Genomic DNA, 22,072 nt, shown 5'->3' on the forward strand with positions numbered 1-22,072 from the left:
CCCAGAGGAAGAAGGGGCTGTGCTTTCTTTTCCCAGCTCTCTGTCCCTCTCCTCAGGCTCTTCTGCCTTTTGATTTTGTAGCATGGGGAGACCATAATGAGAGGCTGGCCATAAATCAGAAGATTGCCATTAAATTCTATTTCTTTTCTCTGTGTTGATGCTCAGGGCTGTTTCACTGCAGTGCTTTAAAGCTGTGATTAATGCAGGGCACAGCCTGGGCTGTCCCCACGGTGCTGAGGGCCCTAGCAGGTGAATTTGTGGGGGTGCCTGAGTGCTGTGAGTGCAGCAAAGCCTTTGTGTGCAGGGCAGGCCAGGGCCCCGGCACTGCCCGCGTGCCCCTGTAATTTGCTGTGCTGCAGGGAACCCAAACGCTGCTTTGGGGAAGGCTGGCTTGCCCCTTTCCTCAGTTTTAGAAATACTCGATCTTGAATTACTTACAACAGGACTTTGTGCAAGAGCCTCTGATCTGTGCAAGAAATGACCTGGGAATTTTTTAATGAGCACCTTTTATGTCGCTCAGAGTAAGCAGTGGGTGATGTGAGCACAGGGTGGATATGCACAGCATGTGCCATTTTTGGTTATGAGGGTACTAAAAAAGTTCTGAAGTTGTAGGTCGTGGTTGGAAAGAATCTCTTGACTTATTTGGATTGTATATCACCCTGTGACCAGTTAGCCATCATCTCTTTATTTTAAAAATCCATTTATTTTCTAGGCTGTCAGCCACTTATTATTTATAAAGAGGTCTTAATTGGAAGTGTTGTCCCATTGGAAATATTCCCATGAACACAGGCAAGAATGTTTCCAAAATTAACATGTTTAGCAAAAGAAAGAAATCTTCAAACTCTGTAGCATAAAGCACCCCGAGCTCTCACTCAGATGACGCTGAAAGAGCTGCTGCCATGCTGGGAGACAGCGTGTTGCTGAAAATGGACTGTCTTGCTTTGAATAACCCCGATCACAGCAGCAGCACCGAGCCTGGTGCCCACGGAGTCCCTGCAGTTTCCTGTGGGCTCAGCAGGAGCAGCAGGGTGCTCTGAGCCCTGCAAAGCCCCTGGCACACAGCAGTTTGCTGAAGGCTTTGCTTTTTCGGTCTGTGACTTTTCTGATGCTCTGTAGAATCTTCTCAGTAAATTAAACTGTGCACTCAGCCATTTCTGTTTACATACAACTATGATTTTATTAGCTCTAAATAATTTCCAGTATTTGCGTGCTATATTTTTCTTAAAGAAGAAGCAAGACAAGTACAGACACCAATGGTGTGGCATGCCTCAGGAGCTGACAGGAACATCACATCAGGTACATTGTGTAACTACTGCATCCTGACCAAGTGCTTAAAAACCCAGCTTGCCATGAGGAGAGATTTCCCTGAAGTGCAGCAGAAGAAGGAGCCTGGCAGTGCTGCCTCTGAAGGGAGAAAATTATTTCTCATTCTTTGCCCATCTAGAATTGTTGCACTGACTAACACACAAGTGAGTTTGGAGCTCTGCTGCCCACATTCCTCAGACCATTAGATCAGTCTGCAGAGGGACCCGTGCTGATTTCAGGAATCTTGGAAAAGCTGAGCTCTGGGCCAGCAGGGCTGGGGGCTGAGTAACTGAGGAGTGCTCATTTCATGGCAGGAGATGCCTTTGTGTGGCATCTGTGACCTGGCTGCAGGAACCAGCCCACAGCAGCCATCCCTGTGGAGGGGTTTGGGGGTTTGTCCCCTCCCTGCCATCCCTGTGGAGGCATTTGGGGGTTTGCCCTCATTCCTGCCATCCCTGTGGAGGGGTTTGGGGGTTTGCCCCCATTCCTGCCATCCCTGTGGAGGGGTTTGGGGGTTTGCCCCCTCCCTGCCATCCCTGTGGAGAGATCTGGGGTTTACTCCCCTCCCTGCCATCCCCATGGAGGGATTTTGGGGTTTTCCCCCTCGCTGGCACCCCCATGGAGGTATGATCCATGCTCTGACTGGGGATGTGCACAGAGCTTCACTCCTGTTTTCTCATCTGAAAAATCAACTCCGTGGCTTAGTCTCACATTGCTCAACTTTGTAGCTGGAGTTAATGCTCCAGGCCTAATTCCAGGCTGGTTCTCAATTTGTTGGATGTGGTTGATGCACACATCAAATAGTTCTGGCACCCTGATGCTTCCTGTGAATGAAAAATGACACGAAATAGTTGTGTGAATTTCATCCCCATTCATGCAACAGACTAAAAGACAACTCATGTTTGGCAAACGTGCAGGAATGGGAGAAAATATTCAAATCGGAGGGAAAAAATGTAAATGTTCTCAAGAGAGGGTTTTTTTTCCCACAGCGAAAAGAAAAAAGAAATTTAAAAAAGCAGTAATGGAAACCATTGAAAGATCTGGTCAGGAGAGTGTAATATCCTAATGAGGTGCTAAGATCTAAGCAACAGTCCTGCGAGAGGGTGTGTTACAGCTCTTTGCATCTCTGGAGGCTTTACAGAGGAGAGGTTTTATCTCTTGGTGAGGATTAACTCCAGACCCAGCTGGGCGCTGTGTCTGTGCGGGTCAGCCCCGCTCTCCTTTGCTTTATTTATTGACTGTGCTTAGGGCAGCAGCTGTAACTTATTACAGCGAGGGAAAAGCTGCGGTTTTGTGGGCTTGCTGTCTGTTTTCGGCCCTTTTTCCCTCTGGCTGGCTGTTTGCTGGAGCTGCTCGAGCGAAGCAGAGCTGGGGCGTCCCCGGCCGGAGCCGGGCAGGGGGCTCGGGGAAGAGCCCCTGGGTCCGGGCACTGCGGGTGTTAGAAACGGGAGCACAGTCCCGGAACGAAAAGCGATTTCAGCATTATTGCAATAAAAAGGAAGGCCTGAAGCCAGGGGCCATGGGCTGAGCAGAGCATCCCGTCGGATGCTGCGGTGCCAGGGCCGGGCTGAGCGGCTCGGGTTCCGTGGGTCAGATGTCCCTTTTTGTCCCGTTTTCTGTCCCTTTGGATTGGTTTCTGTTTGGATCCTTCCTTTGCACGAAGGTTTAAGGGCTCGATTGGCCCATGACAGTTCTGTCCGGGCTGGCTCGTTTCGCTGGGGGGTGTTGTACTTTATTTCGGTGTATTGTGGTACATTGAGAACCGTATTTCTGACAACCACCCCTTTAAACCCCTTTTACCATAACCAAACTACAGTGCTGAGCACCTACCAAGCATTTCACAACAGTTTCTGAGCTGTTTTGACAGCGGAGGCTCCTGGAGCTGTTCCCCGGGAAATGCCCGGCTCGGGTGCCCCTGCAGGGTCCAGCAGCCTCCTCTGCTCTGTTACCGAGGAAATCCCTGGCTAATGGATGTGTAGTGGGACGTAGAGACGGGAAAGAGCCTGTGGAAAGTCACATGGGACAAGAGAATTGGGGAATAAAACCGAATGGCCTGAATCCAAGCGACTTTATGATTACAGAAAAGAAACATTCTCTTATCTCACCTAGCGGGCCTGAATATCTTGTCCTTAAGCAAGCATAAGATTCTGTAATATTTTCCAGTCTGGTTACAGCAGTCTTATCGTGGAAGGAGTGAGCGCTGGCTGCTTTGCAAGCCTTTGTCGTGAGCTGTGGCAGCGCTCCGGAATGTTTATTGTGCTCTGTCATTATTTCTACTCCATCGCTCCCATTGACCGCCCGTCCCACCCGCTCCCGGGAGATTAGCAGAGGCAGGGGAAGGATAAATGCCGATTAGCAGCTAGTCAAGGGATGTAAGGGCTGAAGGGGTCAATCTAGAACAAAGGCTGCCACAAATAATTCACAAAGAATGTGAGGCACTGCCTTTCAGAGGCAACATTCTCGTAGCCGGGGTTTAATGAGAATGGAAAATGCTAACATATAAATCCAGTCCTAAAAAAATATACCCACAACAAACTACTGAGTGGTAAATATTTTTGCCATTAAGCCTGGTACTCTGTTTCTGACGTGAGCTATTAAAACTCCTCCTAAAGCTTTCATTAAATCTTGTCTTCAAAACTCCCTTTAAAAGATGGTTCTTTGTATGGAAGGGAATTATTCTGCGGATGGATGAGGACAAACCGGCTGAATACCTTACCAAAACTTGGGTTTTTCCGAGGTGCGAGATGCAGACCTGACGTTGACCAAGGGGGTTCCAACAGCCAAAGGAGCTGGTGTTTTCCTCAGGAGTACAGCCGTTTATTATATTTATTTACCCGTTTATTTGTGTCACACACCATGGTCCCGTTCCGCTGCTTCCCGTGCACATGCACACCCCAAGAGGATTTTGTGCCCTGGACTCTTTGTTCCTCGGGTGCTCCCGGCTCCCCTGCTCCGCTCTCACCTCTGCTCCTGCTCACCCAAGCCCAGGGGAGCAGGGCTGGGGCCCGGCAGAGCCGCCCTGCCCGGGCTGGGCTGCGCAGGAGCCTGGGAGTGTCTTGGGAGTGTCTTGGGAGCAGCCCCGGATCATCCCCGGAGCATCCCCAGTATCCCTGGAGCATCCCCGGAGCATTCCCAGAGTGGCCCCGGAGCATTCCCAGAGCATCCCCTGAACATCTCCAGAGCATCCCTGGAGCAACCCTGGAGCATCCCCGGAGTATCCCCGGAGGATCTCTGGAGGATCCCTGGAGCATCCCCGGAGTATCCCTGGAGCATCCCCGGAGCAGCCCTGGCCCCTCCAGCCACTGCCCCCATCCTGCCCCTGCTGCATGGGGCTTTGGCTCAGCAGACACCTCCTGCTCCCGAGGTTGCCTGTCCCAGAAGCCAGTTGTGTCCCTGGAGGTGAAGTGCAGGGGATTGCAGCCTTTATAAAGAAGATGAATGCACTATTCACAAATATTCCACAAACAGTTCATTATCCCTCTTATTATCATGCAGTCTAAGTGAAATTTTAATGTTTCACTGCTCCAGGCTGTCAAAGTCCTTGTGCTCTTCAAAGAGAAGGGCCCAGATTCTTTTCAGTCTTTGTGGACGAGAATTGGGGCATCTTTGTGCTTTTTAAAAATATGTTTAGAAAAGGTCATACGTACTGTTTCTTCACTTGGAGGTGTATCTTGGGATAACTACGGTGTGCCTGTTGTGTGAAAAATTGCCTAAAAGGTCTCTAAAGCTTCCTCCATAATAAATATGGATTGATTCTTCTTAATTATGACTTTCACTCTTGCAGAAAACAGATGTTTGCTAACTCAGATTTAATTTCTGGCTTGGCAAAGAAGTGAGTACAGCTGAAACCAAGAAGGGCCGGTGAGACTTGCCATTGCTGCTGGGTTTTTAAGCTGTGCTTTGAACCCAGCACAGCTCCTTGCTGTCGCTGAAGCTTGTTATTTGCAGGTAGCAAACCTCTGTTCTCCGGGGTTTCAGTTCCACCTGAGCTTGGTGAAACCTGATTATTGAAACTCCAGGTGTGTGTGGGCTGGGATCTGGGTGCCTGCCCACCCTGGGTGCCTGCCCACCCCTGGGTGCTGGGGCTCAGGGCAGTGCCCAGCTCCTGCCCAGCTGGGGCTGAGCTGCCCCAGCTTCTTGTTCCTCACTTGAATTCTCTGCCGCAGTAGCATCGGGACTGGGAGATGGGACTGGGAGTCACAACTGGAATGCTGCCTGTCCTGAACAGGTCTTGTCTGATGCAGATGTTTCTTTTCTTACAAAAATTATAAAAAGCCATCAACATGGCACCTTGGGTAGAATCAGTTGCATTTTTAATCACTTGGATTAAATGAGATCTCTTTGGAGCCAGACTGGTTCATTAACTTTGGAGAGGCAGTGTCTGGCTGGAGGCTGTGCCTGAAGGCAGTGGGGAGGGTGCCAGGTTTGAGGTTCTGCACAAGCTCTGTTAGTAACACCCAGGAAGGAAACTGGTGCTCCCCTGCTCTCCCGTTTGGATTGACTTGCTGAAAGGTGGAGGCAAGGCTGCCTCAGTGCCATGGGCTCAACCCTGCCCTCAGCCCATCCTTCCATACAGGTTTAGATGGAGCTCTACATGGAATTTTTCTCTTACATATGGATATAACTGTTTTACTGTAAGGACATATCAAAACTCTCTGCAAATTATGTAAATGAGACTACTTATTGAGAGACAATATTAATATTTCACCTCTTTGTTCTTTGGTATAGAGCTGTGCTTTAAGGAACATGAAAAATGTTTTCACTCAAGCATTAAGGCAGCTTTTCATACAGATCATCAGTTAGTTCTGTGTCTGTTGGTGCTTACATAAGGAAAGGCTGTCATGCTGAGCTCTGCTTCTCCCTGACTGGCATTTAAATTTTTTAAACATCAAATATTTACTGATGTAACCCAGTTGCTCACCAAATTGAATTTCAAAGGTCTTTATCCTGCAGCTTCTGTTTGTGCACATCTTCCATCCAAGGCAGTTCCATGCATCTCCAATGCAAATGAACCTGCTCCTTTCTGGAGCTATTTTTTAACCTTTCTGTGCTCTCCTTTATTACCATGATTTACAACAATATTGTGAGTGTTATTAATCCAGACTGCAGTCAGTGGCTGTTTGGCATGGGTTTACACTGCAGTGCTGCATCTTAAATAGTTCTGGCTTCCAAACTGGAAGAGTTTTGGCTTGCAGCTCCTCATCGCTGCCCAGCAATCTGCACAATCCACAGCCAACCCTGCCCAGACCTCAGCACTGACCCTGAGCTGTGCTCGGTGCCAGAGGGGTTCCATCAGTGGAACTCCTCTGCTAGGGTGGGAATTCTGTAGCTGTAAAATGAGAGAAAAGCCACCTGGAGCCATGCATGTGTATTTAGGGAGTTTCTAACTTTAACTCAAGGCTTGCAGACCTTTCTGTTGCCAAAATTGCAGCTTTCCCTGAGCAGTTTGGGAAGAACTGACTTTACTGCTGTTAAGCACCAAAGCCAGAGAGAAGAGCTGCTCTTTCAGCAGTGGCATTCACCTGCCTGTGCTGTAGGCAGGTGACCTGAGATGCACAAAGGCACCAGCTGAAGCAGGACAAGCACCAAGGGACAGATCATAAGTGAGGGAGTGACACAGGACAGGGCCTGGCAGCCCTCCCTGACATCTGCAAGTGCTCAGATGTTGGCTTGGCAGCTGCTGCACGAAGCCCCTTGTTCAGTGCTGTAAAAAAGATGGGATCCTGTTAAGAGAACAGCATTTTTATTCAAATGGATGTGGACTTGGTAGCAGAAAAATAGCAAGACCTTCTGATGTTCTACATATTTGACAGCAGTAAATTTTTTTTTTTTGCTATGTGCCATAATTAAAAAAGAAAGCACCAGGACAATTTCCTCATCCATTCCCTCCTCCTCCTTCCTCTGTCTTATAGAAATGATATCTGGTAGAGCAGCCAAGATATTTTTCAGTCTGCTGCTCATGGGGCTTTTCATTACTCTTTTGTTCTCACACTGCTTGCCCAGTACAGCAGCTGTTAAATAGACAACTCTGAGAGCTGGGGAAGGATATTGGTGAAATATTTGATTAACGCTATTTTTGCAGGAGATTGATATGTCAACTATTTTTAGCCTCAGGCAAAGGAATAATCAAAGCCAATCCATGTGGCAACCTTCTCCCATTTCAGATGACTTTATAACCTCTAATACTTCACTCATTTTTAATTTTGTATTGCAGTCTGTCACAGCTTCCCACCCTTTGTGATTTCATGCAGTTTAACTGTCTGATTGTCCCATTAGGAAATATATTCAGCAAACTTTCCTGTTGGAAAGTATTGTGTTCATTGCTTCAGAAAGTGTGTGTTGGCACAGCTCTGTTCACAACAATGAAACAACTGAAAGTCTGGCTTTTATCCATAACACACTCTAATTCCCTATTCATAACCTAAATTCCTTTCTGTGCAATTTACAATGTTTTTTTTCATTACATATGCTAGTTACATCTTAGGGTGAATCAGTCAAATGGACTCTAAATTAAAATAGTTGGCTGATCTAAGCCCCAAATCTGTTGCAATGCAGTTTTCTCACAGCTTGGAAGAAAACAGCCAATATAGCCACCACAGACAGGGGTGATTATTCTTTCTATCTGTCTTTTTCCAGGTAACTGAGTAGATGAATGTACTCTAAAGTTTTGATCTTCTAGGTAATTAGGAGAAATGGATGGAAAACAAAGTCAATAAACCTTGTGAACCTGAATAGGTCACGCTAACAGTCAGGATGTCACTGTGAGGACAGGAAATCCTTAAATTAGATGCATCATTTTAGTCTCTAATTTAATCCAAGAACCAGAATCAAAATTTGTTTTGAACCACATTCACATAAGGATATGGAAGTGAGGAAACAGAGACAAGTGGGCTCCAAATTGAACTTAAAGAGGTAAATTGTCAACTGCTTTGGATGAGAGGAACACCTTGGGCTTGGAGTTGCTGTGTTTAGGTCAGTGACAGCCCTGACCAAAGGTTCATCCTTTTCACACTGAAGAAAGAAGGTGCACACCCTCCACTCCTGGTGGCCACCACTGTGTGCCTAAGTATTTTCTTTTTAAATCCAGGGGAGGAGAGGAGAAACAACTAATCTCACAAAGGTTCACCCCACCCTGCTTGGCTCCTCTTCCTTGGCAAGCCTTCCCAGCAGCAGCTGGCTGCCTGTTTTTCTTCTGCAATTTTGTTCCTGACATTTCCTGCAGTAGGTTTTCCTGAGGGTTTCCAGCAGCCCTTTCAGCCCACACCCCCTTTTCTGGCCTCCTCTTCCTCTTAGCTGGCTGGTGCCTGGCTCCCAGCAAGGCTGGGCTCCCAGCACACATCCCCTGAGAGCATCCCTCAGTTCTGGGGTGTGCTTCTCTGCCTGCCTGGCTCCCAGCACACATCCATGCACATCCATCCCCTGCGAGCATCCCTCAGTTCTGGGGTGTGTGCTTCTCTGCCTGGCTCACGGAGAGGGGTGCTCACTGCCAGGGCTGTGTGCTGGCAGCACACACAGGGAGCCAGCAGGGAATTCCTGAGGCTGGAAAAGGCCCTCAGACCCCGAGTCCAGCCAGTCCTTCCTCAGGGCACAGGCTCCCCCAGACAGGCACTGACCTTGCCCTGCTCCTGTGCCGAGAGGTTGCTTTCCTCTTTCAGTGTAATTCTTTTTTGGAGAAGCTGCATGTGCCCTCTCTGTGCAGAAGGAATGATGTGAATAATTTGGATTAGGGAGGGCACATGCACAGATCCTGGATTACTCAGTGTGCTGCTACTTTCCCTCCCCTGAAAGCTTCATCAGCTGTCCTTTCACAGGCTTTTAATAAACACTCAAGTGACTTAATCTTTTCATGTAAAAGCCTACTTGTATTTTAAGCTTTCTGTTATCAATGTCATTAAATCAATATGCTCAGTTCTACAGGATCCAAGTCACATATAAGCTGTCACACACAGTTTAACTTTAAAAGTGCAATATTGAGGTACAGTCAGTTCCTTCTTCATAGATTAGAGAGTACTTTGAAGTAGAGCTGTTGAAGATCAGAGGGAGTTTATTCCTCTGCAGCCAGTTTCTTATGTGTTGGGGGCTCTCTATCCTGATGACAATTCTGCTGCAGAACTCCAGTGAAGTCTCAGAGGATGAGTATTTTATGCAGTTATCATGAATGGCACTGGAAAGCCTTGTGGAGATTACATAATGGGTGATAAAACATGGGACAGATTCTTTAAGAGAAATACAAAGGCAAATTAGGATATAACCTTCTTTTCCATTCTTTAATATATTTATCTATTTTTAATTATTATTATTTACTTACTATTTCTCCATCTGAGTACATACACAGCTCTGGACAGTGAGGCCTGTATGGTTCATGGTCTAATGAGTGACATCTGTGTTTAGAGTTAAGATGGACAAAAACAAGGACTTGTCCCTTGCCAGAGAAATTTAATTGAGGGTAAAACATACATCTGGGATTTATTTGTGTAAAAGATAAACGAGTGCAGTGCCATGTCTTCTTCCAACCTGACCCTGAGGTGCCCTTTCCATTTAGTGTATTAGAATTCAGATTTATCTAGAGAAATCTCACTAATCAGAAATGGCAGTTATTGTTCCATCTTTGCTGTTATTACAGCATATCTTTCTGTCTCTCTGTGGTTATTTAGCACTGTCTGTCATAGAAGGGAAATAATTTGTACTACAAGGCAGCTGCAGACTCTTTCACTTGCTGCCTTCAGGAGAGCTGTGGGGATGAGGGTGTGACACCATCAGCACACTGGCAGCGTGTCCCTGCTGCTGCTGGGGCAGCGTGAGCTCTGCCAGCAGAGCCCAGACAAAAGGCAGTGGCACCAGAGGCTGGCACTGCCCCAGCGAGGTGCTCCTGGGGACCAGGGGCTGAGCCTGCCCCACTGCCCCTTCCCAGCCTGCGGTGTGAGGTGCCAGTGCACATCTTCCACAGCTTTGCTGTCTGCGGGAGAAGGCTCCAGGGCGTCCCCAGAGCCAGAGGGGCAGGGCAGGGACAGTGCTGGGTGGCAGTGACAGTGCTGGGTGGCAGTGACAGTGCTGGGGTGACAGTCCTGGGGTGGCAGGGACAGTGCTGGGTTGCAAGGGACAGTCCTGGGGTGGCAGTGACAGTGCTGGGGTGACAGGGACAGTGCTGGGGTGACAGGGACAGTCCTCTCTCACAAAGCCCCTGACCTGCAGCACCATCCCGTGACAGAAATCCCCAGGAAAGCAGGGTGAGGCGAGGCACTGCAAACCTGGGCCAGGGCTGTGCTCAGGCAGATAAGAAAATTCCGTTTATGTTGTGCAGAGATGGGCTGAGCAGGCAATGTCCTTATCTGCAGCACAGCTGGGGCAGTCCTGGGAGCCCTGGCTGGGCAGAAATTCTGGGTTATCTCCAGCCAGGAGGGACCTGTGCTACCTCGTGCCTGACACTCCGGGCTGGGCTCGTGAGAGGAGAAGGAAAATTGCATCAGGGACTCCTTGTACTTGGTTGAGTTTCAGCAGGATGAGGTGTTGAGTTTTTTTCTTCATTCCCTAAAACAAGGAAAGCAAAACTTGGTTATCTTTGGTCTTGACAGCAGAATTGTGTTGCAATAATCTGAGAGCTGTTAATTCACCAGTGATTTTTTTTATGTAGAAGACTCTTGTAATTAAAAAATTGCCATAAGGCAGGGTCCACATAATATGGACTTTTGGGATTTATGTATTAGAAAGGGTTGAACAAACACTGGAAATCTTCTAGTTTGAATAATTTTATCTGCTACAAACTATTACTTCACTCCAATATAATTTGAATAATTTTGTCATCAAGCTCATGTAACAGAGTGGAGAATTGGATCTCAAAGCTTCTGGAATACAGGAGATTGACTTAGTTGCTAAACCTGTTTATGGAAGATAGAAATTATGTCATTATAATGCTGAGGTGTGCTAAAATAAAATCTTGAATTATGGCACAGCTCTTTCAGTTTGAATGTATGTTTTAAAGTAATTGCTGTTGTGGAAAGAAAATGTCTGGGAGTTGGTCATTGTAGTGCACATATTTCAGAGTTATTAATCGTAAAATGCGACGTTTTTATTACTCAGTGAGAACAAACGAGGAACAAAACCCAAAGAAGCCATGTGTATACTGAAGAATGATGTCTCAATCCTGCAAAAATTAACAAATGTATTTGTGCTTATGTACAATAGTGATCCTGCTTTGCTATTTGCTTAAAGGAGGCACAGATTTCTCACTCAGAGTGCTACAAGTTTAATCCCAGTGCATAAAATTAAGACTGAGTGCCAGTCTTTGCACGTTTGGAGCTTATGTTGGAGAAATGAGGACTGAACAATTTTGCTGCCAGTTCTGGTGTGTTAATCTATAATCAATCACTTTAAATTATTGTAGCAATGAGAACATGAAGTAGTGAATAGAGAAATTTAGGCCTTTTTAAACATTCCTTCGGGGTTTGTGTTTTTTTCTTGCAGACGCCCAGACAATACAGCCAAGCACTAAATAAAAGTAACAGAGTTCATCTTTACTGTGCATTTCTGGATTACAGGTATGTCGCATCATTCCAAATTCTTTAACCTGGTTTTACTACATTACACTTTCTTTGCGATCCTGTGTATTATCTATATTCTTCTTGCTTCCTTTCATTCATGGAAATAGTTAAAGAAATGGAACCAAAAAACCCAAATCTGATTGTTTCTTCTTACCAGAGATAGGAGACCTGGTATTCCCACACCCTGGGGTGGCAATTGGGAACTGGAAACATTTTGTAATCAGAGTTGCAGACTTTATACAAATCGTGCTTGTCTTGTTTCATGAGTGTGTCCACTTGGGCAGGTGCTCGGATGTTTCAGGGTGGCAGAGCTCCAGCACAGCCTTTGTTTTCACTGGCTCTGTGCCACAGCAGCGTGTGAATTCTGGATTTCAGAGCTGTGGATTTTGGCCAGTGCATGGAATTGATAAACATAATGCAATGATCCATCTTTAATGCAAAGTAGAATTAAAAGGAAATAAAAATCACCTCAAATTTCACTCAGAAAATAAGAGCTGTGGAAAAGCAGTAGGTTTTTTTTTTTTTTTAGCACTGAATACATTTAAATTTTTTTTTCTTTTGAAATATGCTGCACTTAGTGAACTCATAGAGAAAGAGTGCAAATAGTGAATTTTTCATTTCATGGGGATTAGCAGGGTTTGAGCTGTAACAGTGTAAGCCTAGTTGATGTAGCAATGGTCTGGGATGCTGTGATCCCTCCTGAACACCATGCACTTGGGAAGGTCATGCTATTGTTTTACTGAAGTTTTGTTTCACCTGTGTTGAGCTGCCCCAGCTGTTGGCAGTTACTCGTTGTTATGGTTACTCACAAATTAGGAGAAATTAGAAGCAGGTTTTAATGAAGCAAATGAATATGACTGGGGCATTGTTCCTGTACTGCTCTCCTCTGGGGCTGGGGCCCTGGGGGCTTTGGAGGGATTAAAACTCAAATATGAAATCTGTCCTTCCAGATGAGCTTCCTTGTGCCAGGATGGGTTTATTCCCTGGTGCACAGTAGTTAATTTGGTTTCTGACCTACAACAGTCTCTCTGAGAGCTCAAGGAGGTCCTGAAGGGCAGGAGTATGAGGTAATACCTATCTTTAAAACAGCACTGGGAGAAGTACAGATCACTCAGTCAATCTGCAGGACCCAGAAAAAAAGGAGAAAGAAATAGTTCCTGTCAGTCAGTGGGTGGGTGACCCGTGGTCCCTGAGGCTCCTGTGTCCCCACTGCACCCCAAGGCTGGCAGAGCACAGGGAATTCTGGCTTGTCCTGGCTCTGAGGAAAAGCAAACTCATGAGGATCACTGCTCAGAAAAAAGCAAAGTGTGTGAGGATCCTTCCAGCCTGAATTGCTTTAACAGGATGAGTGTGGCACTGGGTAAGGGTCAGGCAGCACAGAAGACACAATGATTCTGGGGATTTTGCAATATTATTGACTTGTCTGGTACTACAGTTCTCCAAATAAAGAAATCTGGGTTTGGGTGAAATGCCATAAATTAGATGCAAAATGTACTGTAAATGTAGTTATCATTCATTGATTTTAGAACCAGGGAGAAATCTCTAGAGACGTTCGTGGAGGGGTCTGATCTGTGCTTTGTCCTGGTGAATGTTTTCCTTAACTATTTTCAGGATGGAATTGAGAGGACACTAGCAGCGTTAGTGGGGTCCCCAGCCTGAGATGGCTTCCAGACCCTTTTGGCTCCTGTGAACAGGAGTCAAGTGCATGTCAAGCTAACCTGCACAGTGCATGTCAAGTGAACCTGCAGCAGGTGCATTTGGCAGAGGTGACACTGCCTTTTGTGCTTTGCAGCAATGGGACTGGTGTTTGGTCTGACGAGGGCTGTGTGCGTGAGAGTGGGGACCTCAACTACTCTGTGTGCCTCTGCAACCACCTCACCAACTTCGCCATCCTGATGCAAGTGGTGCCCCTGAAGGTGAGACTCAGCAAAGCAGTAACTGTTCAAAATGAAGCATAAATGCATCAGTTACATCCTTACACCACGTAAGTGACTGAAACTGGGCTCACTTCTACCCAACTTGGATTTGTTTCTTGCTTCTGTTGTGTTATCCAGAGAGCTTTGTTAATACCCCAGCCCTTTGTGTCAGTCTGAGCACTTGAAGGGGGGTTGGCTTCCTCAGGTCATCCATCTAACTATCATTATCTTTATTACTTGTAAAGCACCTAATGACCCCATCTGCTTTCCAAGTATAATTTTTCTAGGAACTCTTCAGGCTGATAATAAAATGCAGCTTTGCCTCAAGACCTCCCATCTTGTAAGACAGAAGAATCTTGGGAGAAATGTGCTATTATTAACCCTGTTTTAAAGAGCAGCATTCAGGGAATTAGCCAGGATTAAAGAGGACAGCCAGCAATTAAATGTCACTGAAAGATTGGTTGGTTCTCCACTGGGAATAGTTCGGAAAGGCCCAGCTTTCAACTAAACAGATTTAGGATTGTGATGATTAATGAGATACTGCAATAAGTTTTAATATGATGTGATATTAGTGATTAGAGATCAAAGATATTTCATATAGAATTCTTTGGAATCAAGTTTTCCTTAAGGGGTCTGAAACACATAACCAGGAAAGGCTGGATGTGAATGGACCTTCCAGTTCCTCACAGTCCTTTAACAGCTCCGTTTTCAATAATTCTCTCTCCTTACATTTTTGGTCTGGTGCATTTACATCCACAGACTTTGTGCAGAATGTTTTTCCACAGCTTTGTTTTCCCCTGTATGATTAAAGGAAAATCTCATCCCAAATCTTTGTCCAAGACATTTCTTTTAAATGGGCCATTTAGGATTTTCTTGTGGTAGTATTTTTTTTAACTAGTGAAAAGAATTGTTATGCAATTGACATGAAGAGTCAGGCTAAGACAGAATTCCTGGCTTTTGAGCTGTGCCAGCAGTCACAAATTCCCAAAACATTAGCTAAGTGAAGCCTACTGAACCAATGTGACAATTGGAAACGTCTCTCAGGTGTCCTTGGAACCCTCTTAAGCAAATGTTAAAATGCTGTGGATTTTGAGCACATACTTGTGTTTGTTCACCATGTTCAGAAATTCATGAGCCAAGGTTCAAAGGGCCCATTTAAATCACCCCTTGGAACACCAGATGCCAATGCTCCAAGAGATTGTTGCAGTGATGTTATATCTGATCTTGAACTTTTGTACAGTTTAATCTTTTCATAGATGCAGTGCACAGACAATATAAAGCAAGTAAAAGAGAGTGGGAGTGTTCAATTGCCCACATTTGAGCGGTTCTGTTTCCACAGCTATAATACATCTGTGGCCAAACAAATTTAAATGGATCAAATCTTTTTTTTGTATGAACACTGTTTTTGACAGAATGTCTCTTTTTCTCTAGATTCTGGAAAAAAATAATTATATTCTTACCCATTCTTTCTTTCATAAAGAATGGAAATAAGTTATTGGAAATGAACTGCCTGAGAACTGTAGATTTTTTCATCAAAAGCTGTATTTTTTTTGGTACAAAAAAAATATGGGAATTAATTTTTCATGGTAATTCTTTTTATACTTCTCTTCTTCTGTGGCAAGTATCATTTCCCTCTCTCCCCAGGGTACAGATAAATACATCTCTCAGGGGAGCAGCAAGAGGCAGAGGCCCCCTCCATGGGCACCTGCTCAGCCTTTCCTGCAGCAGCCAGCAAAACCAGGGGTGCACAGTTCTGCCAGCCCCTGCAGAAAGGCAGGCAGAGGCACAGAAACAATTTGAAAATCTAAAAAAGGGCAATGCTGACAGTGATAAAGAGTTGCAATACACACCAGTACGTGTGCAGCAGCTTCAGTCCTGGAGAACAGGCCCAGGGAGAGCCCTAGTGAGAAATCCATGAGCTCTTGGGAGCAGCTCAGTGGGACGAGTGCTCTGCCTCTCTCAGCTCCCCTTCACATTGATTTTCCTTCTGCTCAAAAAAAAAAAAAAATAAAAGGGCATAGGCTTCCCATTAATGAGACTTTGCAGTTCTTTAGAGTTTGCTGTTCCCAGCTGGAGTGCACGGGATCCTCAGGGGGTCCAGACAAAGCCAAGGTGTCTCTGAGCAGCCAGCTCTGAAAATGAGTGACCTTCCTCAGCAGTCCTGCTGGGCAGGTGGGGTGGGCACTGCTGGTGGCCAGGGCTTGGCTCGGGGCTGACTCTGTCAAGGATGGCGACTTCTTCCTGAATAATGCTGAATTCCAACAGGGATCTTCGTGCTTAAGTCCTTCCCTTTGCTCCTTCACCTGGTTAGGTGTGGCTTTTTCCAGCTTGGAATGCAGCAGGGTCCATCCCTGCGGCTCCTGTGGCCCTGTGCTCCTTCCTGCTGGCTCTGCTCCAGCCCCTGTGCCACCCTCACAGATCTCCCCAGGCACATCCCCTGTGCTCTTTGTGTCCAGGGATGCCCTGCTGCATTCTCAATATTCCTTAGCACTGCAGAGCTGTGTTACTAATTCATGCACCTGGCTTGGGAGGAATTACAGTGTCCCACTTGGATTGCATTTTGTTTCAGTGAGCCATTGATAGGAACAAAACTGTAGGGTATCTTGCATTTCCTGGTGCTGTCTCTTGAACATTTGAAATACTGAGATCAGGGGTGCTGATGAACTGTTAGACATTCGTGGCACAGACTGTCAGGTGGGTGTAATTTCTAGGGAGCTTAGAGCATGGAAATGCAAGAAAGTTCTTGAGAACAAGCTGTGAATTCTCCATTTTTCTTCTTGATCTTTACTCAAAACAGGTTAGATTAATTCAGTCACTGTTCTATTGTGTGCCAGCTGGAGGTGGTCTCCAAAGGCTGAAATCTGCTGAGATAAAAAATCACTTTTATTCTAATATTTAGAGAAAGAAATTGAAAGAGACTAGTCACAAAGGAAAATTTGAAATTCTGGAATATTAACTTCAGTGTGACAACATGAACCTTCACTCTGATATCTGTGGGCTCTGCACCAGGATGGAAAGAACTTTGAAAGTTGTGAATGACTTATAACTTGAGCTCAGATTACAGATGTAGTTGCACAGCACTCCAGATTTTTCATTGGTTTCAGCAGGAGCTTTAAGGCACTGAAGCCAAGGTGGTTGTGAAAGAAGGACAGGAACAATGTTGCTGAGGAGCTCAGCTCAGTGCCTTCAGAGGTGCAGGGGATTAGCAGTTGTAACAAGTTTATTTCAGGGTTGAAATAACCCTCTTACAGCCATGTGGTGCTCAGATGTCAGCCTGGCACTGACCTGGTACCCTGCTGAGGAGTTGGACCACAGACATGCTGAAATTGTTCGTGTTTTATCACTCTGCTGTTATGTCTGTAGCATGCCTGGCCCACATTCCTTATTGCTGAGATTCGTTTATCTTGTTGGTCCTCACTTGAGAATGATAACATCTATTTTGAATTTTAGAGCTTAGTGGTCATCAACTGGTTTGAACAAATAAATAAGTTGATTGAAGGCAAAATGGGAGTGCAGATGAGCAGAATGTTCCTGAAGGAACATGCTGAACCCTTGATTGAGAAATGTCATGGATGTAATTAAGGTCAGCAGGCAATCAGCACTTGGGGACCGTTAGGAACTCGTGGGCAGCTCTGACCAAGTCAGAGACTGAAGATTGTTCAGTCCCATCTTCCCAGCAAGCCCTGGCACGGGACACTCGGAGGAGCTGTGCAGGCATGAAGGGACTGCTCTGATTGAGCTCCTCCTTCTGATGGGGAGCCTGAGGCAGGGTGAAGAAGTCCCTCTAGCAAATAACCATTGCTGCAGCTGCACCTGGGGAAGTCCTGTCTTCCTCCCTCCTTGGTCCAGAGCAGTGTTCCAGGCTTTCCTCCATCCAGGGCAGCCAGCACAAACAGGCAGGGAGCCACAGGTGCACCAGTGTGGCTGTGGTGGGAGAAAGAAAGAATCCATTTATTTTGATGTCTTTGTTCTTCTGGAGAAGGGCCAGGAAGAAGAGACCCAGGGTCAGGAGCTGCCTGAGGGTTTACTGCAGCAGTGGTGCAGCAGTGTCCTGCTGGGTGGCACCTGGGTGGGACAGGAGACATCCCCTGGGGCCGGGGGGATCCCAGCTCTGCCTCTGCTGCTGGGGGCTCCTGGCAGCAGGGACGGGGGCAGGAGGGACAGGGGCAGTGCCAGGAGGGGCATCAGGGGCAGGGGCATCAGGGGCAGGGGCAGGAGGGGCAGGGGCATACACGGGACAGCAGTGTCCCTTCAGTTCAGCACAGAGCTGCAGCTCAGAAGTGCTCCAAAGAAAATTCAGATGCTATTACTGCATTTTGGGCAGCTTTCTCCCTCCATCAGTCAGTGGGGCCCTCTGCTCCTGCCAAGGAACATGCCAGCCATCTGGCAGATTTGTTTTTATAGTGATCCAACAACTACAAAGCGTGCCAGGCTATTTGTACCATCTGCCACGTAAATGTCACTTCAGCTAAAGGATGGTGGACACCTGGGGACCCAGGGTTCAAAAATCCTTTCAAAGAGGAATCATTTTCTCCCACAGAAAAATAGAGTTTGAAGCCTGGGTCTCCCTCCCCCAAAACACCAATGCAGGACACAACTGAAATATTTATGTCTCCTAAATCATTCTCTTAAATTGTTCTTTTTTCCTATTTTTCCTCTGGCTGTCTTTTCAAACTGTGAGAGTATAAAAATGGCTCCTGTAAAGTTCACATGTGGATGGACATTTCCAGCTAAGCAGTAGTGTTATACAATCTGTGTTAGAAATTGTTTGGAGTTTTGAACACATTTTCTGCATTTCTAAAGCTAGAAATGACTTTGTTTTTTATCCCATTTGTAGCCTGTTCACAATTCAGAAGAGACCATCAATCAATATAGTTCAAGCAGCTCATCAATGGGCTTGTAAGCAGACAAGTGTTTATACAGGGAAAATACTTAAAACCATCTGATCTTGATGATGGAACTGTAGAAACAACCCATTGCATTTTTAGGGAGCCCAGGATTTTGGAAATGTTTGGGTATTTATCTGTGAGCTTCTGTTTACAAAAAAATCATCCCAAATTTCTTTTCTTGAGGCAATATATGGGTCTTTATTTTATCTTTCACTGTTATAGCTGAGGATGACTGAGAAAAAGGTGCATCAATTTGTGTTCATAAAGGCTCTTTTGAAAAAGACCTAATGTTGCAAGATGCTTTAAAAATATGTGGGATAGATGTGTAATTTATCTGTTTGGAGCATTGTTTCCTAGGTCTAATACTGAAATTATTATTATTCAAACACTGCACTTTGGCTGCAATACAATAGCAGTCTAAAATCATAAGTTATTTCTTAAAATTTCCAGCCAGCTTCATACTCTAATAGGACAATGAAATAGAAATAATGTAGCACTCTCCGTTTTCTGCTGTTTTGTAATTTTTCTATAATTACTTTTCTCAGCATGCTTTTCATTGCTGGGAACATAAAAAGAATAATGCCTTAGTCCAGTAATTTTTCTTTGTGTTGCATATTTAAAAATTGGATAGGCACTGGGATTTTTTGGGTCCTTGTTTATTACCACTGACAGTTCGTGTAACTGAAAAGATCTCCACAGACAGTTCAGACAGCCCTCAGCCATCAGATGCACAAAGATAAATCAGCCTGGGTGATTATTCTAGCATTGCTTTGTAAACTTTCTTTGTTCTTTCTCACTCTCTCCACTTCCCCTCCATTTTACTGCAGTGATTATTGTCCCTGTGGAGGAGCACATCTCCCTGATGTTCACACTGGGACTGTGCATCATATTTCTTTTGTCCTTACGACGCCCGTGCTCAGCTTTCCTGAAAATCGAGCACTGCTCTTGATTTTTAACCCAGAGCCATTTTTCATGCCTCTGCTATTCCACTCCTATGCCAGTACAGCTCTGTTGATTTTGATGGGAGGAAATAGGAGAATTTCTGCTTGTCCCTAATCCCACAGAATTACACGGGAAAAGTTGGACCAGTGCTGCAGGATACTAAACATCTCAAATTCCTTAGAGAATTGTTTGGCAGTTACTGAATTTCACTCAGCAGGGGAGACTAAAATTGACTTTTTATTTTGGAAAAGCACAGATATTTAAGAGTGCTATAACTGTTGAAATAACCACTTTGTTTGAGAAGCATGATGGAGTAGTCAATTTTAATCAGAATACTCACCAAAAGAACATAGACTTCCTTTCTGTGGTGGAAATGAGACCACTGAACCACTTGGCAGCCAGTTCTTGCTGACTAAAGGATTTCCCCGTGCAGTGTAAAATGTTATGAGCAGGGCACTTTTATCCATCACGTTTCTCTTTAGATGCAGTGACTCTGCACTTGAGTTTGGTCTGCCTCCTGCAGTGAGCTCTTTGTCCCCAAAGGCTGGGGCAGGAGCCTCACTCAGTCCCAGCCCTGAGTCCAAATGGGCCTTTTGGAGCCAAAGCCCAGGCCTGGGAGAACGGAGCTAGACACATTTTTATGGAATTGTGCTAGGAGCTGGGTATTTCACTGTCCTCAGCTGCTCTGAAAGGCCTCAGGCTCAGCCTGGCAGGAGAATATAGTAAAAAACTGCAGTGAACCCTGGCTCAGGGAAGAAATGATGATGTCTGCTCCAGATCAGGAGGATGAAGGATAGCTTTATTAAACCTATACCATATTACATTAATATACTATTTAAAGAGATACTGTACTACTCCTTACATACCCATTTAACTAATGAATAAACTCGTAACTCTGCTGAGAGCCCGAGCCACAGCTGGGTCCCTTTGGTCACTGACCCCAAACAACTTCCCCAGAATCCAGCCCAGCCATCCCTGCAGGTGAACAATCCCCAACCACATTCCACATGGGCAAACAAAGGAGCAGAGGCAGAGATTGTTTTCTCTTCTTCTCCCTGTGCAATCCTGAGAGACAGAATCATGTCTCTGTGCCCAGAGAATGTGACTGTCACAGGAGTGACATCCCTGCATTGCTGTGTCTCTGCTGGAGCCCTGGTGGGTCTGACCCTTCTGGGATGCTCCCCATGCACTCGAGCCTGGCTGTTAGCTGGGAGCAGGAGGAGCCTGCTCCTGCTGCAGCACAGGCAGAGAGCAGATGTTCAGCCCTGGTGTATGGGCAAAAGCAGCTCCTGAGCCTCACGGGACGATCTGCTGGGAATACAGCACTTAACATTTCCTTAGACATGAAAGGAAGGCAGAAAAAACACCCTGCTCTCTGCTGCACGAGCAGATTTAAGAACTTGGAAATATCAGCTTTTCTGGTCCCCAAACTTTATTATAATCTGATACCTCCTCACAACTTGAGTCTTTCCTCCCTGCCATGCTTCCTTCAAGCTTCATTTGAACTGAGAACCTGCTGTTTGAGATTTGTAATGAGCAGAACCCCTACAGTTTGATGACACAGTGCCCAAAACTACTTTAAAAAATGATGTGGGCATATAAAAATATTAATTAATATCTTGGCAGAGATATTTGGAAAAGTCTGTATTTTTTGTGTCACAGTGAGAAGTTTTAAATAAGCAGCACCAGGCCGGGCTGGCTGGTGGAAAATGTGCCTTTAATCCTGAAAAGCCCCCTGTGCAGCACTTTATTGCAGATTGCTTGGAACTCTGGAGTCAATAGAGAAGGGGAATTCAAAAACAATTCTGCTGGAAATGGCTGATAAAGATGATTGCATTGTGAAGCATGACTCTCAGAGGCTGTTTTTTCTTTACATTCACAGTATCTGATGCATTGTGGCTTGAGAAAAGAAGTTTGTACATCAAATTAGGGTTTTCTGTGGGTGGTGATTGTACAGTGCCATGTAGCATGGCCCCACCAAAATCGATCCTGTGGTCTCAGGGAGCACACTGAGCCTCCTGAACTGGTCACAGATGTTAATTTAAAAAAAAATGGAATGTTGTGTACCTAACAAAGTGCTTGGCAAGCTGAAGGAAAACAGAGATTTGTATTGTTATTATTGTTTAACACATAAATAAAGGCCTCTCCGGACCGAAATTGAATTTCAGCAGCCCTTCTGGAGGTAATTAAAACCATTAGCTTCATCAGCCAAGGCCAGCGTTTTAATGTCTCTGAGACACTCAGGCTGCCAAAGTTAATTATTAATCCTTTTCTTAATTGGATTCAGATTACATTTTAAAGATACAACTTCAGTAGATTTGGCTGAACCTAGCTGTTGCCCCTCACCCCCTGCCCTTTCCCCCCAGGAAATCCTCAGGGAGGAAGTTCAGCCTTTGCAGAGGGGTTTGAGGCTGGGTTCCAGAGCTGGGCAGCCCCTGGCAGATCAATGAACAGCAAAAGCCATCTGCAGTGCAAGGGGACC

At 45.6% G+C, this 22,072-nt stretch overlaps 1 protein-coding gene across 3 annotated transcripts in view; it reads left to right on the forward strand.

Moving 5' to 3' along the window:
* The window catches only part of ADGRD1 (adhesion G protein-coupled receptor D1), a 123,003-nt gene that overhangs the window by 50,930 nt on the left and 50,001 nt on the right, over window positions 1-22,072 (forward strand). For all 3 annotated transcript variants that reach the window (XM_021543959.3, XM_085593412.1, XM_021543961.4), the window contains 2 exons: window positions 11,767-11,840; window positions 13,636-13,759. In XM_021543959.3, coding sequence (XP_021399634.2) covers window positions 11,767-11,840; window positions 13,636-13,759 — 198 coding nt within the window. The remainder of the gene's footprint in view (window positions 1-11,766; window positions 11,841-13,635; window positions 13,760-22,072) is intronic.

This window comes from Lonchura striata, chromosome 15 (assembly GCF_050655825.1).
Source record: "Lonchura striata isolate lonStrDom1 chromosome 15, ASM5065582v1, whole genome shotgun sequence".
Lineage (NCBI taxonomy): Eukaryota > Metazoa > Chordata > Aves > Passeriformes > Estrildidae > Lonchura > Lonchura striata.